The following is an 18,612-nucleotide window of genomic DNA, read 5'->3' as shown; positions in this document are numbered from 1 at the left end:
AGGTATAATGAAATATTTTATTTATATTTGGCATTAATTGAATTCTTATATATTGTTAAGTCAGCAATATAACACCAATATTAATATTACAACTATTTGTAAAAATTATCCTAAAAAATTATATATATATATATATATAAAAGTGGGCCCCACTAATTCTAATCTTATTTGAGTTCGTGATAGATAGAGACTGGTTACAGGGACAGACGGTTGTCCTTGAAGCTATTGTCCCACGCGCCAACCAAGCACGTGACAAGAAAGACGAACACGACCAAGATATTTATAACATGGAATTGCAGTTTCAAAGCGCTTCGAAGAGCGTGGGCAATCATCTCCATTTTGACGGTAACGGTATCGTTAACTTTAACTCCATAATTGTAATTTGTATTCCTCATTATTATTTTCTGACTTCTATTTAATATTAGTCTTTTTAGTTCCATTACATTTTTATTTTGGTAAATCACTTTTAAATAAATAAATAAATGGGATTTTTAATATATTTATCTCTATATAATATTGTTTTAAGACGATTATATTTATCTTATTATAGTGATAAAAATAAAATAAAATAAAATTTTATCTTAATCTTTAAATTTAAATTAATTTTAACCGTTACTTATTATATATTGTATTTTGAATAAAAAAAATTAAATATTTATTATTTAAAATAAATGTATTATGTATTAACTTGTTATTATTATTTTTAGTTGGCAAATTCGTGCCTTCCAAAAGTTGATCTCAACATTGTTTTAAAATCCAATATTATCTTTAATAATAATAATAATAATAATAATAATAAAATTCGGATCAACCTGCTGACACCTCATCATAAAAATAAAACGGGAATAAGGGAAGGAAAAAGCAAAAGTAAAGGGAAAAGTATAATTAGTTAATATATTTATAAAAAATAATTTTTTTTTTTACTTATTTTCTTATTTTTTACAATAAATTTTATTTTATTTTATTTTATAAAGAAACATTTAGATTCTTCACCCAAATAAAAAAGGCAAAAAATTAAATTTGTGTTTTTTTTCCGTACAATGATTCCACATCTTTTAAAAAAACATTTGAATTTTTTTTAATTAAAAAAATTAAAAATTAAAACTTTGGGAACATCCGATAAAATTGGAACGATACAGAGAAGATTAACATGGCCACTGCGCAAGGATGACACGCACAAATCGATAAATGGTATCAGAGCCATACACCGGACGATGTGTCAGCCTTCTCGTTGTTCCTCGAAAGGGGTAGACACAAGGCGGTGTGCCAGTAAGGACGCTGGCCCTAAAGGTGGTGGATTTAGGTGTGGTCCCACATCGATTGGAGGAAGGAAAGAGGGCCAACGAGGACGCTGACCCCGGAAGGGGGGTGGATTGTGATGTCTCACATTGGTTGAAGAGGATAACAAACCACCATTTATAAAGGGTGTGGAAACCTTCCCCTAACACGTTTAAAAACCTTGATAGAAAGTCCAAAAGGAAAAGCCCAAAGAGAACAATATCTATTAGCGGTGGATCTGGGCCGTTATACCCAAGAGCTTTAGAATGAATAGATAATAAAGTTTAGTGTTTATAATTTAAATAAAATAATTTTTTTTTTTTTTTTTTATAGAATTATAAAATTTAAAGACTAAAAATATTAATTTAATTTTAAAAACTAAATAAAAGTTAACGACCTTTATTAACTAAGCGGAGTCGTAAATTTAAATCTTCTCTTCATTATTCAAACGCCATTGAGAATAACCACTCACACTCATGGTGGGTGGGGGCCCACAAGGAGGTGATTTTAATGATGACACGTGGACGACTGTAAATCAAATTTGGAAGTGGGACCTACAAAATTAAGTTACAGAGAGAAACTGAATTATAAATAAATAAATAATTCGTATTTTATTATTATTATTATTATTATTATTATTATCTGAATAAAAGGTGGGGGAGTACAGAGTAGAATTATTGGGTTTTGGTTTATAAGTTACCAACTTATTATATTTATTGCCAACGGCCCCCTACTTTTTCCTTTTCTTTTCTTTTTTGTCCCCAACTTTCTGTCCTTTTTTATTTCTGCCCCATTCTCTCAACTCAAATAAATAAATAAATAAATATAATTTTCTCCTATTTTTTTTCCCCTAAAAATAATACCTAAATTGGATTTTTCGTTATAATTAGAAATAGATATGAGACAAAAATAGAATTTGTAGGGCCTCCTTTGAAATTACTTTTGTAGTAGGGGTAGAAAGCAATTATCAGAGAATATTGGGGGCACTCTTGTAAGCTATACTATTTTTCAATTTACTTTTACTTGCTAAATTATGTCGAATCCATCTTTTGAATTAAAATTTTCTTAAAATGTATTGTTTTTTATTGATTCTTTTTTTTTTTATAATAATAATTTTTTATTAAATAATTTAGATTGAACTAAATTGTTTGCTATTTGAAGCATAAGCATCTTCAAATAGTTATCTTATAGTAAATTAGATATTGAATATTAATATTTAATAATTGGAATAATACAGCTACTTTGGTTACTTGGTTATTATAACTAGATTCCAACAATTTAATATTAATATATTAGTTTTTTTTTTTTTTAATTTACTAAACTAACAGCCCAAAGCCCGCCGTTGAGCAATATTGTCATATACCGATGATTTAGTCGTCATTTAGAATTTCGTATCTGATGACACTTTTTCAATTAGGGATAGTAATAGCAGCATTTATTCCATATATTTGGATAATGAAAATCAAATTTTTGAGATTGACAATGATCATTTTTTTTTGGAGGTGAACTAGAAAGTTTTTTTTTTATAGTTTTTAGAACTCTACTTATAAAAATAATGTATCTAAGAGTGATGATTCCGACTATGGTCGTTACATGTATGATACTAAATATAGTTGGAATAATCACATTAATAGGTTTTTCACACCCTTATAAAGAATCCTTGTTCTCTTTTCCTACTAATGTGAGATTTCACAATCCACTTCCTTGGGGACCCAGCATCCAGCATCCTCGCTGACACACTGCTCGATATCTAGCTCTGATACCATTTGTAATAGCCCAAGCTTACCGGTAACAGATATTGTCCGTTTTAGCCCATTACGTATCATCGTCAACTAGACACATTTTAAAACTTTGATATTAACGACGATACATAATGAGCCAAAACGAATAATATCTGCTAACTGTTGACTTGAGCAGCCACTCCATCTCAAACTGAGTCTTATATCTTTAGATCTCATCTTCATCGATCTCATTTCATTCTAGAAATAGCTTAAAAGTGCTAATATTTTGACATATTTAAATACCAGAGTTGGATTGGGAACCTGTTGAAGACAGACTTTCCATAATTGGACCAAATTATAATTTAACCAATATATATTCTCAGAAAAACTCTGATGATCAAAGCAGTTAAAATGATAAAACCTCAATCCATTATCCATAAAACTACCAAGACGAAAACATAATACAAGAAACACCGTAGAAAAGTTGGGTTTAAACAGAAGGTGCCATACACTTACTTCTAGGATCACCACGTTCTAGAGCAACTCCATTGGGATCTTCTCTAACCAAGAGGGCAAGAACATTGAGTGAAGTCCATGACTTAATCACATGGCTGCTAGAATCACCTAATGTAATAGCAAAAACAGCATCAAACCCACCTGCCCCTGGAACTCCAGCCAGCAAAACTCCTTCCAATTCCATTGTTCTATCCAATAGCTCAGTTTGTGACTTTGGTTCAATCTGGCATATATACCCAACAATATAACTCAGGTACTTTTTATTTGTATTCTTTGGACCGAAATGTTCTGATGCGTTGAGAGCATGGAATGCCATATGATGATTTACTTTTTTTTTTTTTTTTAGTTTTAACAATTGCAGAGAGGATGATCGAATAATCAATATTTGGGATGATAATGAATGTCTTATTTACTGAGCTATGTTCAGACTGACATGATTTTTTATTTGTTGCTTCAAATGTACTGTCCATCGACAATGAGTAAGGAGGGAATTGAAGTTATAACAATAACCGTAAAACTAGTTTTAAGAGTTATTAAACGTTTAGGGAGTAAATTTTGAAAGGACATGGACTAAAATAAAACAGATCTATCGTAGTAAAGGGATCAAAACTGTATTTTAGTGAAAGATGAAAGAGAGAAGAAATGAAGAAAGAGACTTACTGGAATGCCTGCAGCTTCGCCCATTTGCCGCATATGATTTCGTATTTCGAGCATGGCATCTCTTGCCCCTAACAGCGCTTTAACAATGCCTTGTTGGTTTGGTTCAGTAGCTTGTTCCATCCACTACTCAAATCAAATTGTAACATGTTAAGGTCAATTAACAAAAACATGGATAAAAGAAGTAAATTAGTATGCAGGGACACAATCAAACAAACTTCTATACTCAGAAGGTACTATCTTACTTCATTATAGTTTTCCAACAATGGAAGCGATTCTATACATGCATCCTAAAAATGACTTAGTGAAGCTTGACAACTACCTTTTTTGATCCAAGCATGCTGCATTTGCTTAAGATGCATTTATACACATCCCATTGTTCTGCTGCAACTTTTCTTAGTAAATTTAGTTGCCTCTCGAGATCGAGATTTGCTTCTGACAACTTATTCCATGTTTCTTGAGATTTCTGAGGGTCAGATTTTTGCCACTTTTTAACAGCACCTACCATCGATGGTGTGGATGATCCTCCTGCTCCTGGTTCCCCTAATAACTGACAAAAAAACAGACCATAGAAGAAAAGATAGTGTCAGAGGATAGACTTGGGTAGTTATTTACTGTCTTACTACACGCACAACCAAACTGCTTGAATATTGAACAACATCGTCTTTTTAGTTCAACATGACATTGGAATGAAGATTCAAATCTCTGAAGATATCGAACAGTATCTTTTGGTCAAGGTTATATGTCTTTATCCAGTTAAGCTACATTTATATTTAGATTGGTAGATAAATATTGTTTTAAAGTGAATATATGTAAGGGAATATATCCATGAACGATCTCTAGGATAAGCTGCACAGCATAAGAAAATAATCTAGCATTAGGAGCCATAATCTTAACCTAAATATGTTGAAAATATTTGCAAATAAAAAATCTAAAAATCCTTATTTAAATAAATGTAAGGGAGAAATCCCCAATTTGCTCACAAGATTCATTAGTGGAGGCAAGGAAAACTCAGTCCTTTCGTGGTCCCACTTTCCTTTTAAGATATCGACAATGACCTCTTCTAGTGGTTCTTTAACTGCTGCCTGCAATTATACAAAAGTATAAGAGACAACGCAAGTTCAGGAAGGCATTCATGCTGTTTGGAAATCACACAAGCAGAAGATGTGTAATGCAATTTTGAGGATAGAACCTTTGAATGAGATGTTTGTAAGCGAAACCTTGGCATGGAAGAAAAAACAAAACCAACCTTTTAATATTACACTTCTTAAATTAATCTCGTATCTTGAAAGAATCTCCCTATTTTCCACTGTTTCATTTAACAGTACACTAAAGAGTAACCGATATTAAAAGTCCCAATAGTTAAGAGTAGTCCCATTAATCACAAAGTGCACAAACTTGTCTCTGTATCGTAATCACTAAGAAAAGAAGGTTAACCGACAGTTCATTGGACTCTGAAGGAATACCATAATAGTTTCAACATGGCCAGAGTTGCCGACAAATATCTAATATTCTAAAGCCGCAAAGACTTAAATTTCAACAAGAAAAGTTATTTCAAACATGTCATCATCAAGCCATCAACTCACGGCCCAAATAAAAATGAGTGAAAAGCCAAGACTCAAAAGGCTTAACTTCATTCTATTGAAAACATAAATTAGGATTATCCAGTGCTGCGCAATAATAGCATTACTGGTGGTTTATGGGAATCACGATTATATTATAAAGAATCTTGAAACCATATTTAAAGTGCTTAGAACATAGAAACAAAGGCTCACAGAGCTTCATGAATTGGAAAAAAAATATTGGCATTAGAATCCTTTGATTCAAGTGTTTCAGTTTGATGGTGTAGTCCGTAAGCAGGCAGTTTCTTGTCATTAAGAATACAGATTACAAGGAAAAGGATGAAGGAGAGCTAAATAATGGGTTGCAGATGCGTAAATACCTGAGCAGTGGTAAGCACGTTGGGTGAGAAACGAACATAACGTTGGCTGCCATAGACTGCCGAACTGACATCAAATCCACTTCCAACTTTTCCCTGTGCAATGCAGTGAGCAGTTTGGGCTATTACATGCACGATATCAAGATCCTTAATATCATTTTCTTTGTCTTGACCTCTTGATGAGGAAAGATTTACAACTCCAAGATAATTAAGTAGGGCAGCAACAACAGCAGTCGTCATTGCAGCAGATGATCCCAATCCTGTCTTCGCAACTTCAGGCTTGCAGTTTTCACTACTTGATTCTTCAGCATTGAAAGTAATTGATGCAAACGGTGTAAAAGACAACAGGGATTCTGGTGTCAAAGGAAGTCCACGTGCTTCAATCTATGAAATGGGATCAACTCATCAACATCCTTTCAACAAACAAAGATTCAATATTGAAAAATCTCAGTATCCTAGAAACACATTTCAAAGGAAACAATTATTTGCTGTTCAGGAAAAAGAAAAGAGAGTCACCGACTCCATCAGACAGTCTTTTGTTCGTTGTAAACAAATGTTTCCTTAGAAATCAGATAGAACTATAAACAAAGAATAAGTGCACGTGGGATACTATTACTAATATACATAAAGGAAAAGCCATACAGGCTAACATCTAAGTTATAAGCATGATGTTGAGAAATAAGGTAGTCATGGGTTCGAAACATATCACGCACCTGATTCCGATAAGAGTAGAAATCATTGCATCCTAAAATTGTGATATCGAGACCTGCAAAGCTAGCCCATTTTGAAAAATTAGCAACTAAATTTGCAGCATTAATGGTTTTAAATGATTGAAGAAGACCATACTGGTTTTACCTTGTAGTAGCAACCTGTGCAGTGAATCTTTCTTGTTCTTGTCAAGTATCCCATGTGCAACAGCCAACGAATATTGCAAGGCATGTTCTACGAAAAGGTTCTTCGACTCACTGAAATTAAGGTTAAGGAATGTCACATTGAAATCAAGAATAAGTTGCATACATCCTATAGCATATTGCTAATCTAAATACTTGATTAAAGACTAGCGGGCATAGATGGGGCATGGGAGCAAGTGGTTTGAAGGCAAGTAAAAAGAAACATACCTCAAGCTGATGCACTGAATGGTAAAGCTCTTAAGCGATAATTTGTATAGACTTTCTCGAGAAAGCTGTGGTGAGGTCAGTTTCACATCTACCCATTCCTGAGAAAAGAAAAGAGCCTGTTGTAATGTAATGCAATATGAACGGTACCCAGCATGACAACAGCCGAAACAATAGTTTTAGGGGAAATAGTGCAAAAACTGAGCCAGCAAAAGCAGTTTTACAAGGACCATGATGCTATTGTTAAAAACAAATTCTTCAATCCAGAATTTCTTCATTCAGCAAATTTGGGATTAAGGCATTGAAACAATAACCAACTTCTATTATTCCTCTCCCTCAATTCCCTTGCCTAGCAAGGGTAGATTTTTACTTCAAGAAACCATGACATGCTGCATCTCTGAACTTACACGTTCAGTCAAGCAAGAGCACTTCACAATCAACAGCAAGATAGATGGTGAAGTATAAAGTAAAAATATAATCACCAAAGTCAATCAGAAGGCATAAACAGCAAAAGATGAATTGAAAAGGCTTGTTATACTAATAACAAATGCGAGGACAATCATGAAGGGACAAAACATACCCCACTCCCACTTTCTGCCTCAGTTTGCTCGTGCAGTGGTTTCACAATTGCATAAAAACGAGCATTTGTACTGAGTACCAAACCAGGATTTGGCCTCTCCAAAATCAGGTATCCTCCTGTCAATAATACTTTCCCAGGAGCTGAAGTAACTCTGCAGAAGCATCAAAATTAGAATTGACTCGACTGTCATGTGTCTAGAGACATCTAAATTTGGTGTAAATTGTGACAAATTTGATTCATTGTCTTTCTTTCATTATTTATGTTTCACTTGAGTGTTTTTTCCCATCACTTAAAAGGTTTCAATTTAATCCCTAGCATTGGCAGATGTTCAATATAGTTGAACATGGTATAATACTTAGTGAGTTGACAAAACTTGAAAGGAAGAATTAATCAACCTAAGATATAAAAAGACCAAATTCTTAGACATTCAGACGAATTTGAAATTATCCTCACTTAAATGGCTTAATTTCTCATCTAAGATTTTATCCACTCACTAGTCACTAAGTATCATTCCACACAAGCCAACCATTAGCCACATTCAACCTCCACCGGCGGAAATGGTTTAAATCATACAATCTAAATTGAAATCAACAGCGACAAAATCGAAATAACATCCTTAACATTAGAGACTAAAACGTATTTGTGATTCTGTTAAATTTGGACAAAATGATATGAGCGACGAAATTTCGACTGATACACAAAGCTTAGACGATTCTACCAAATTGCCTCAGATTGACTGAATCAACAGCTAAAGAAAATAGTTCCGATTCAAATGGAAAAAGAATTAAACTCACACGGCCATCTCTGCTAGTTCCTGGTCAACTGCGGAATCAATGTATGATCAGCCGATGCGATCTGAAGAGAGATTAGTCGAGAAATGTTGAATAAATTGGCGACACAACTTGGAACGATCGATCAAGTTCTTAAGAGTTTACAGTCAACATCTCTCTCTCTCTCTCGCATGCTTCCCACGCCATTTGGTCTTTTGCGCGCGCTCAATCGCCAACGTTTTTCACGCTAAATATATTATTATCAATAAATTATTAAAGAAAAAAAGTGATTTTTTTAAACTTCTATAAATTTATAATTTATTAAAATTTTTATTCGGATAAAATCTCATAAATAATTTTAAGATTTAATTATGATAATTCCGTAGAAAATATATTATATTTTATAATTATAGACATTTTCTATTGAAGCATGGATGAAACATGAAAAATAATAATAATAAATTATTTCTTTAAAATATGTAAAACATTTATATGTAATTTTAAATATATATTTTATTTTATCCATCAACATCAATATTTTCATAAAATTAAAATTTTGAGATTTTTGTTGACATTAATATTTTTTAATTTTTTTTGTTTTAAAAAATGTGGAGTAAATATAATTTAATATAATATTAAATTGTAATTATTTAATTTATAATATTGCAACATAGAGTGGGGTTGAAGTTTTTTATATTTAAGATATAAATATAACCCTACTCTAAAAAATAATATTTTAAATTAATTAAAAATATTAATGAAAAATAATTAATTAATAAACAAATAATAAGTTTAATTAAGTAATTATTACAAAAAAAAAATAAACATTGTAAGGACCAATTTAATTTTTTAAAAATTTACTATTAATCATAAAATAAAAAATTTAATGTCTTATTAGATAAAAAAAAATTAAAATTTATTTGTTCTAAAAAGTTATTGAATTTTATCGAGAATTTATTAATAAAATAAAAAAAATTATTAATATTAAATTTGTATTTTAAGAGGCCGAGGAAACTCATCATCTTGGGCCCGAAGTGGGCTCGAGTTTTCTTCTGCAGCGATGACCCGAACTGTTTCGGTCTTGCTTCTTGGTTAGCCGATTGACGAAGCCGAAATTCGATACTTGGCGAGCACAAAGCACGATTTTATTGGCAACCAATCCAAAGATCTTCTTGTTTTCACGATTGATTACAGGTACAATTTAATTTTCTTTTTCTGTCTCTAAATTTCCATTTTGTGTCCACTGATTGATCTCAATATCGTAACACACTGATGGAAATTATTATTACACTGCGCTTGAGGAGAGTTCTGAAAGATTTTTGTATCTCCGCATTGGATACGCGAGATTCTGTGGAAAAATTGAATTCCAGTTTGGAGTTTATGATTCTCTGTTTATTGGCTTCTTTTACTCTGAAATCAAGCGATCAATTATTCCGAAAATGGCTGGATATGTTTAGTTCTATTATTCCAAACTTTTCAAGGACGATAATTTTAGCTACCAAATCGTGTTTTGCTTGCGCGTCGAGTGGCAATCTGTTATCAAGCATTAGATGTAGATAATGATCATCTTGCAAGAGTTTGGGATTACTTTAGAATCATTAAATGTGATTTTAACCCGTTAAAGTACTTGTAAATACTTTAGAATCGTTCCAGACTCACTTGAAGTCATCATCTTTATTTGGTTTCGCTTCATTCTATTTCATATGCCATTTTCCTTTAGGCAATAGTATGCTAGTTATGAAGTTGTTCGGTATTTCTTCAACAATTTTGCTTGTTCAAGTCGATGCACAAAAGGTGCTCAATCACGAATCTCTTATCATCCAAGATATTTCCAATGAGGTCTCCTGCCTTGATAGTATGGTTTCTTTCAGTATGGTACTTTATGCTTGTGAAGTTATCATGCCATATGCTGTCTTATAGCTATAGCTTCACCATACCAATTTTACCTTACAGTTCGATCTGATTCATAAAAACAGGGAAACTTGATTCTACTTTGACATACTCATTTCCAATCATAATCAACAACAGTATAAAAATTAGAAAAAGAGATCCACTTGTATTTCCTTATCAAGTTTGTACTAGCTATGGAATGCAAGGCTCTCTTAGTTTGCAAGTTTCTAGTCTCATAGAATCATTAACACCTCCAAAATAGTTATGCATCAATGGAAAGTGGTTAGGTCTGATATGTTTATGAATCTCTGCGTTAATTTATCTCTATATTTTATTGATGTTGGTGCTAAGTTTCTTCCCTCCCATCTGAAATTTCTCAGTTATAGAGAGAAATGCATCCATAGGACTCATTTTCAGAGAGCGCAATAGAGAAAATGCAGAAATTGGGAGATTTCAAGCTACCACATTTCTTCAATTACCCTCCATACTTCACGTAATTTTCTTTTCCTGTTTCAGTTACCATGGTTTTTTACATGTTTATTTGCTAAACCAAGTAACTTGGAAGTTGCGAGTCAATTTCTGATGATGTTAAGCTCTTTGTTTTGACTTCTTTTTCCTGAGTGAATAAAACCAACACTTCATTGCTCAGCCAGTAGTTAACAGGGTTCTGGATCACTTATGTTTCCCCGTTTGCCTCATAAGAATGAATCTGATAGTTTTTTTTCATAAAAAAATGAATGTGATAATTCTACCTTGCTGCGATTCTGAAATTGTTATTGATAACTTTGATTGTTTCACTTTATGTCAAGCTTGTCTTTTGTCTTAAGTTACGAAGCTTAAGTTACATTTATAATCTTGTATTGCATGTCTTATCAGTTTGCAACCGGTGAAGGACACCCGTGAGAAGCAAATCCAACTTTGGAAGGAACTTATTCTCGACTACTGCCGAACACAAAAGATATTTGTCATTGGACTCGAAGAGGAATTTCCTCTATTTTCAAATTCTGTCATTGAGAGTAAATTCCTGAACTTGTTTGGTCCTCATTGACCGTTAGGACTTTTGGTACATGCATTAACATCAACGCTAATAAAGTCATTCACAGTAGCATCATGAACAGTGTAAAAAACATTAAGATATTGGCTTCATTATATGCAACCTTTTCATTCTATGGAGCATAGTACATTGGGTTTGGTGTTTAGAACTCTCAGTCATGGATCTATGTTCTATTATTCCAGTTGTTTGATGTATTTTACAGTGTGGTTGTGATGCTACAGGATCTCTCAGTCATGAAGCTAGAGTAGCTTTTCTCTCTGCCTTAGTTTCAGATGGTTAGTCCGTGCTAGTTTTGTTCTATCATTATATTTGTTTACAGTTTCCATTTATTCCCAAAACTGATAATTGTTACTTTAATTGTCCAATATAGGTCGTGCAGAATGGCTGGATAAGGGACATAGGAAATGTCTTATTTTGTGGCACCGGATTCAAGATTGGGCTGACATCATTTTGCACTTTGTAAGACTAAATACTTTGTTAACTGTCAATAGTTATGTTAAACTTGATTGGTTTAGGGTGAGTTTGGAATGATTTTTGGAAGGGTAATAAAATTTTTAACTTTCTCTAATGTTGACTGATTAAAATTAGGTTAAACCTTTTCAGTTGTGTTGGTTTGTAAAATGTTGTGAAGCGTATCATTTGAATTCTCAAAGAGTTTGATGCCTCTACTGACCAACTCTTGAAAATCCTTTTTACCCATCTTTTCCCACATTTCCACACTTATTTACTTTATATTACAACTGATTTTTTTTAAAAAAAAGTTAAAACAATTATTTTAAAGAACTACAACATTCTCAAATTGAGCCTGTTTGGAAAGATTTTTCAAGTAATATGAACATTTTTGTAACACTTAAAATCCCTTGTTTAATCACTTGGAAAATCATTCCAAACAAACTCTAATCCAGGGGGTGCTTTGAAAGATTCTTATGCAATTGCCTTATTAAATAGGTGAAAAACAATGGACTTGAAGATAGTGTTATGACAGTTGAGGAAATACGTTCAGGAGTTGAATCTAGAGGAACAGGTACTTCCCTTGCTTCTACTGAGGCGATTTAGATCTTCCAATGATTTCTAAATCTATTTTTCATTTGCTACATTGATATTGGTTTTAAAGCAACTCTAGTTGGTTATCCATTATGTGCTATTTTGATGGAAAACATCTTGGTGCTTAATAAATCCAAGAAATTTGTCTCAAGGGGAAATGTAACTCTGGCAAAACTCTTATGAATAATTAGCCTTTAAGTCTCATTTTATTGGTAAACTTTTAAACCTGTCAACTTAAGATAGCTTAAGATAGCGAGAATATACGTGAGCCATTAATATAGATAATTTCTCCTTACATTCATATTAAGAAAAGAAGAAAAAAGTATTGAAGATAGAAATTTAATAGAAGAAAATAAAAGAAAAACTCACTCAAATCACTTAAATCTTCTTTTTCTGGGCAAACAAATTACTTTCGTAGATGAGAGTCAAGAAATCATCGTTTGAGTAAGAAGGAAGGTAGGAGAAATAGAGTTAAAAGGTTCCGAGTTGTACTAGTTTTCGCTTTCATGTAAAGGAATATCTGGTTTTCTTTCATTCTGGAAGCCACCACGGCCAAGAAACTTTTCTTATATTTGTAAATGTCTACTTTGATTTCTTTGGTCCTGTAGATTATATTTAACAAATTTGATGCCAAATGAAGTGGACGAGACTTGAAACATGAACTTACTCATGCAAGTCATGTAAGAGTTTTGTTAAATGCTCTAAAATGTTTCATCATAGTAAAGACAAATAATCTTTTACACAAAATTCATGAATCAAATAGGAGTATGCTTTTGATACTTGCATTACTAAATGGTTACATCCTTTGATCACATTCAAGCCTTATTTGTGCAAACCAAATACGTTTATTTTTCAGAGCTTCAAGGGATTGACCGTACGATTTTAATGAGAGCATTGAAGCAACTTGAACAGAAGGGAAAGCTTGCAATTTTCAAGGGTTCTTCAACAGACGATGAAGGCATCAAATTCTCTGTATGACTCCAATATGGAACGGCCTCAATGTGAATTTTCCAGTTCAATCTTCTTCTAAATGATACTCATCTGTAGTTTCCCTGCCTATTCAAACTGGGATTGTGAAGAGTTCTTCTTGCCAAAGTTTTGGTGCAGCATTTCAGTGTAGTAATGTAACCAATAAGTAAAGAGCCTTCAAGTAGAACTTAAGAAACTATGCTTGGAAGTGCTTTGGAAGGATATGGTATTTTGTGTAGCCTTTTGAAGTTCTTTTAAATGTATTTTTATTATCAGTTGGAATGATTTGAAAAGTAACAAAATTAGAAGTGGGAATTGGGGAACTGTAATTCTGCTAAGTAAATGGTTATATCAATTATTTTATCCTAAAAAATTGATTTATTTGGATTTTGTTTTGTAATTATTTGATTTTTTATTTTTAAAAAATATTGTTGGTTTGTTTTCTCATCCATTTCTACCGTTAATTTCATATTTGTTAACAAAATATTACAATTTTGAATCAAATTCAACGACTGCCTTAGTAGATATTATCTTTTTTTCTTTGGGTTTAAAGAGGTTTTACATTCTTATACAGAATGTTCAGTGTGGGATCTTACAGTCCATCCTCTTTGAGGGAGCCCAACGTCCTCCAAGCTTTCACACTCTTATAAAGAATGTTTTGTTCTAGCTTTCACACTCTTATAAAGAATGTTTTGTTCTTCCCTCCAACCAATGTGGGTTCTCACAATCCACCCTCTTTGGGAGCCCAACATCCTCATTAGCACACCGCCCGGTGTCTGGCCTTGATACCATTTGTAACAACTCAATACCACACTGTTTGGTGTCTGGGCTAAAAAGCCTGTTGGTTTCCTGATTTAAGTTTACACATTTGATTAAATATTCACACTGTCTTGTGTCTAGCCTGCTTGATGTTGGTTTCCTGATTTAAGTTTACACGTTTGATTAAATATTCTCCACACTGTCTTGTGTCTAGCCTGCCTGGTGTCTGTTAGATAAAAGCCCTCTAGCCTGCCTGGTGTCTGTTAGATAAAAGCATGTTGATTTCCTGATTTAGGTTTACAGGTTTGATTACATATTTTCCTTTGATTCATTTGACCATTTGACATTTGACAAACACGTGCAATGAATGACAAACAGGTGCAATGGATTGCCAATTTTGTAGGCGGCCATTTCTTGGTTTCCTGATTTTCTTGGTTTCCTGATTTAGGTTTACACGTTTGATTAAATTGCCAATTTTGTAGCATTTCAAAAGAAATGACAAGATTTAGAAAGAAATAGATTGCCAATTTTGTAGCATTTCAAAAGAAATGACAAGATTTAGAAAGAAATGACACAGATCTAGTTTGTCACTCTTATAGTTAATTATTTAAATAAGGTGAATCTATTAACAAGGAAAAATCACCTCTTTTTAGAAATACTTTCCTCTCTCTTCCAGTCAAACGATTTCCTCCCTCTTCCAGTCAAACGATTTCCTCTTTTTAGAAATTCTTCCAGTCAAACGATTTCCTCTTTTTAGAGATACTTTCCTCTCTCTCCCAGTCAAACGATTTCCTCTTTTTAGAAATACTTTCCTCTCTCTTCCAGTCAAACGATTTCCTCCCTCTCTTCCAGTCAAACGATTTCCTCCCTCTCTTCCAGTCAAACGATTTCCTCTCTCACCAGAAAAGGATTTCCCTCAGGAAAAACAACGGTGTCTGGCCCTCTAATACCATTTGTAACAACTCAATACCACCGATAGCAGATATTGTCTTCTTTGAACTTCGCCTCAAGGTTTTAAAACACTCTCTTAGGGACTTCGCCTCAAGGTTTTAAACGCCTCTTAGGGACTTCACCTCAAGGTTTTAAAATATATCTCTTAAGGACTTCCCCTCAAGATTTTAAAATACGTCTATTAGGGAGATATTTCCACGCCCTTATAAGGAATGTTTCGTTCCCCTTTCCAACCAACCTGAGATCTCACACTTTTTCCCAAATATGAGAGTTTTTTCTCATCAACCTCCTCGTGAATGAAACAATTAAAAAATAACCAATCTATTAGATTTTTTTTTTTTAATTTGATAGAAAACTAAACTCATAGTGGCACAAAGTTTCTTCTTCTTCCTTCTCAATTCAAATCCTGTCTTAAGAATCATGGCATAAATTCTGAGAGAGAGAGAGAGACCCATAAATACTTAGGCGAACAATATTAGATTTATGAAGAGTATGGTTATGGCTAGAAGATATTGTGCCTTGATCTATACACTACAATGCCTCTCTTATGCTATGCTACAAATCATAATGCATTATTTGATTCAACCTACATGGTTAGCAAGTACATACCCGATAATTAGATCGCCCGAATACCGTCGACGAACAGCAAGGGAGTTTTGCACTCAGATGCTATCTGCTCTTGCAGGTGGTTACCAAATCTGAAGGAAGAGATGCTGGATCAAGCTCCCAACAGTCCTTCAGATGCCCAAGTTCCTCATCTACAGAAAGCTTCCGAGCGGGAATTTGATGCGAAAATAACTGAATATCGTCCTTCCCGAACCATCTAATAGCATGATAACCAATCTCCCTTCTCTTGAATATCGTCTTGTATCCATCAACTTTCTCGAGATAAGCCATACTTAAACCGTGCATCTCACTATAAGTTGTTAGAAACACCGCGATGTCGTAAGTTCGCTTCTTTGTACTCGAAACGTTTCGTTTCTTCTCAGCATCCAGAGCTTCTTGTTCTTTGTAAAGTGCCCAAACTGAACCCTTTTTGGGATAAATCCTGTAGACTTCCTTTGCTGCTCTTTCACAATCCACAACATGAGAAAAAATGTTCAATGAATCAATGGTTGTTTTCTTAGAGACCTTAAATCTACCACAAGAAACATGAAATCCCAATTTCTCCCAAGAAAGTAGCCTTTCTTCCCCATTGTTTTGAACATCCAACCAACTCATTTTCACCTCAAATGGGTTTACAGTAACTGCTTCGATCAACCCGTAATGCCTCGGCATTCCATCGTCGTCGTCGTATATAGCCCAAACTTGCCCTTTCTTCAAACTTCTCTCCATTCTATCCTTGTCAAAATCATAAAAATCTGAATCTTCCACCATCATATCCAAATCACAAGAAGATCCTTGCTTCTTAATTTCCAGATTCACATCCCTCTTCAAGTTCCTTTGTTTTTCGTTTCTCGGGAACCCGGCCCTCTTCGATGCTTCTTGCTGACGAATCCGTAGTAGACCCTCCATCTCTTTCAAGGTTAGTCTCTCGTCATCGTCGTTGTCGTCGCCATCCTCAACGCCCTTCTTCCTCTTATTCTCTCTTTCCTCTGCTTCCTCCTCCTCCTTTAACTTCAGTTTCATCTTCTCTTTTCGAGCTTTCCGAATCACCTGAGACTGTAATTCAGCCAAAGTCATCATTTCTTCCTCCATTTTTACAGGCTTCAACTTCGACCTCTCCAAAACCTCATCAACACTACTCATCTTCTTCCTCATACTCCCACTTCTTAATCTTCTTCTACTCCATATCTCATCATCACTATCATGTTCTTCCTCCAAGTCTCCATTTCTAAGTTCATCTTCTACAGAAACAGCTTTTCCATTCATTTCCATACCCTTCTCCTTCTCACCGCTAGTTTTCTTCACTGAAGAATTTCTCTTCGATTGAGTGGTACTCATTTTTTTTCTCGAGCTAGGTGGTTCTAATCCCTGAAAACTACCAGAATTTTGCCTAGAACTCAAATTCCTCAACCTTCTACCCCTAACCATGTGTCCATTTTCCACAATTTCAGGTTCATTATGCACGACCTCAACGGCCTTAAAGCTCTTTCTACAACTAGGACACACCAAGTTATAGCCTACGTACCTTTTCTCAAACTGGTGCAACAATTGGCAAGTCGAGCAAGCAGTCCAAAACGTTTCGCTCTCCGTAGCAACCTCCGCATCTGCATCTCCAATCTTCTCGTCCTGAATCCGTATCCGGAGCTTCAAATCGTACTCCTTCCTTCTAACCTTGTCGGACAGAAAGCGAAACGCCTCGTTGACGAGCTTGAACGCCTCCTCGGAACCGGCATAGGGATTCTTATCGGGATGCAGAAGCAGAGCCAGCTTCCTGTACTGTTTTTTTATTGTGTTGATGTGAGCGAAGGGCTCCACCTGAAGAATCCCGTACCATTCATCTGGAGAGCCGGCGGCGAGTCGGAGAATCTGAAGGGAGGTGAGGATTTCAGCGGCGCCGTCGAGGTTTGGATCGAGGCGGTGGGCTCGTTTGGCGTATTTGAGAGCAGATTTGAGATTGGAATCTCTGAACTTCGTCTCAGCCAGTTCTCGGAGTCGCCGAGCCTCTGGTTTTTGCTCAGCTTCTCCGTTCATTTCTACAGAACGGCACCCGCGGCGGAGGGAATTCCCCAACGGTTTACGCCGCCTAAACGAAGAAATAGGGTTTTATTTTTGTTTCTATTTTTTTTATCCAATAACACTTAAAAATTTAATATCTATAAAATTGAATTAATCACAGCTCATAATTTTATTTTTACGATTTTTAAAATTTTTGAAAAAAATATGTCTAATATAATAAATATAAAACAAAAAATAAAGAAAAAAAAAATTAGGGAAAGTTATGAAATATGGATTATCCATAACATTACAGACTAATAATGAAGAATCAAACTTATATTATTTATTAATTAAATCCTAAAAAAAAAACTTTATTTGGGTTATTAATAATATATTTCAATTTAAATTTTTTTTAAAAAGTTATCCCATGTGAGACGAGAGTATCCGAACATCTATATTCTTAGATAATAATATATATTATAACCAATTGAACTACGTTGATATTCTTAATTTTTCATTAAAAAAAAATGTTGTTAGATTACATTTTAGAAGTTACATTGAAATTCGTAAAATGTCTATAAAAATGTTGTTAGATTATATACTTTCATTAATTGAACTGCGTTAAATTCACGAACTGTCCGCAATTTCGAAGCGTATAGATAAAAGTCATATAAACATACCAATAACACTCTAACTCAAAAAAAAAAAAAAAAAAAAAAAAAAAAAAAAAAAAAAAAAAAAAAAAAAAAAAAAAAAAAAAAAAAAAAA

The 18,612-nt window shown here is 33.8% G+C and overlaps 3 protein-coding genes and 1 non-coding gene across 5 annotated transcripts; 2 read left to right on the top strand and 2 right to left on the bottom strand.

Moving 5' to 3' along the window:
• The first annotated feature begins 1,097 nt into the window (after positions 1-1,097).
• Positions 1,098-1,204, top strand: LOC111454554. Its single transcript, XR_002712451.1, has one exon. It is a non-coding gene; the product is annotated as a U6 spliceosomal RNA (small nuclear RNA).
• Positions 1,205-3,346: 2,142 nt separating this feature from the next.
• On the bottom strand, positions 3,347-8,801 carry LOC111454316 (phosphomevalonate kinase, peroxisomal-like). 2 transcript variants are annotated; one of them, XM_023095762.1, is made up of 10 exons: positions 8,601-8,801; positions 7,807-7,957; positions 7,230-7,327; positions 6,967-7,076; positions 6,825-6,877; positions 6,115-6,495; positions 5,156-5,257; positions 4,495-4,722; positions 4,176-4,298; positions 3,347-3,738 (listed from the first exon to the last, which is right to left on the bottom strand). In XM_023095762.1, the coding sequence occupies exons 1-10, from the start codon at positions 8,606-8,608 to the stop codon at positions 3,490-3,492; spliced, it is 1,503 nt and encodes a 500-aa protein (XP_022951530.1). In that variant the 5' UTR covers positions 8,609-8,801; the 3' UTR covers positions 3,347-3,489. The 2 variants fall into 2 exon arrangements, with proteins under 2 accessions (XP_022951530.1, XP_022951539.1); XM_023095771.1 differs by lacking the exons at positions 7,807-7,957; positions 8,601-8,801 and adding an exon at positions 7,457-7,553.
• A 789-nt stretch (positions 8,802-9,590) lies between these two features.
• Positions 9,591-13,862, top strand: LOC111452977 (vacuolar protein sorting-associated protein 25). Its single transcript, XM_023093887.1, has 7 exons — positions 9,591-9,770; positions 10,847-10,959; positions 11,343-11,482; positions 11,742-11,795; positions 11,891-11,979; positions 12,469-12,544; positions 13,421-13,862. The coding sequence occupies exons 2-7, from the start codon at positions 10,901-10,903 to the stop codon at positions 13,540-13,542; spliced, it is 540 nt and encodes a 179-aa protein (XP_022949655.1). The 5' UTR covers positions 9,591-9,770; positions 10,847-10,900; the 3' UTR covers positions 13,543-13,862.
• Positions 13,863-15,691: 1,829 nt separating this feature from the next.
• LOC111451777 (J protein JJJ2) lies at positions 15,692-17,953 on the bottom strand. Its single transcript, XM_023092361.1, has 2 exons — positions 15,828-17,953; positions 15,692-15,796 (listed from the first exon to the last, which is right to left on the bottom strand). The coding sequence occupies exon 1, from the start codon at positions 17,878-17,880 to the stop codon at positions 15,913-15,915; it is 1,968 nt and encodes a 655-aa protein (XP_022948129.1). The 5' UTR covers positions 17,881-17,953; the 3' UTR covers positions 15,692-15,796; positions 15,828-15,912.
• Positions 17,954-18,612: the final 659 nt, after the last annotated feature.

The sequence above is a fragment of the Cucurbita moschata genome, unplaced genomic scaffold, assembly GCF_002738365.1.
Source record: "Cucurbita moschata cultivar Rifu unplaced genomic scaffold, Cmos_1.0 Cmo_Scf00001, whole genome shotgun sequence".
Lineage (NCBI taxonomy): Eukaryota > Viridiplantae > Streptophyta > Magnoliopsida > Cucurbitales > Cucurbitaceae > Cucurbita > Cucurbita moschata.
Note: the sequence above shows the minus strand (reverse complement) of the source record. Positions and strands in the feature narration are given on the sequence as shown.

What these genes read in the sequence shown, in the direction of transcription:
- LOC111454316 (XM_023095762.1), bottom strand. An exon ending in AGGCAGAAAGTGGGAGTGGG is followed by an intron (nt 7,328 to 7,806) that starts GTATGTTTTGTC and finishes TTCTTTTCTCAG; the next exon opens with GAATGGGTAGATGTGAAACT. An exon ending in ATTCAGTGCATCAGCTTGAG is followed by an intron (nt 7,077 to 7,229) that starts GTATGTTTCTTT and finishes CCTTAATTTCAG; the next exon opens with TGAGTCGAAGAACCTTTTCG.
- LOC111452977 (XM_023093887.1), top strand. Translation starts at nt 10,901, where the DNA reads ATGCAGAAATTGGGAGATTTCAAGCTACCACATTTCTTCAATTACCCT. An exon ending in AATTACCCTCCATACTTCAC is followed by an intron (nt 10,960 to 11,342) that starts GTAATTTTCTTT and finishes ATGTCTTATCAG; the next exon opens with TTTGCAACCGGTGAAGGACA. An exon ending in AGTTGAATCTAGAGGAACAG is followed by an intron (nt 12,545 to 13,420) that starts GTACTTCCCTTG and finishes TTTATTTTTCAG; the next exon opens with AGCTTCAAGGGATTGACCGT.
- LOC111451777 (XM_023092361.1), bottom strand. Translation starts at nt 17,880, where the DNA reads ATGAACGGAGAAGCTGAGCAAAAACCAGAGGCTCGGCGACTCCGAGAA.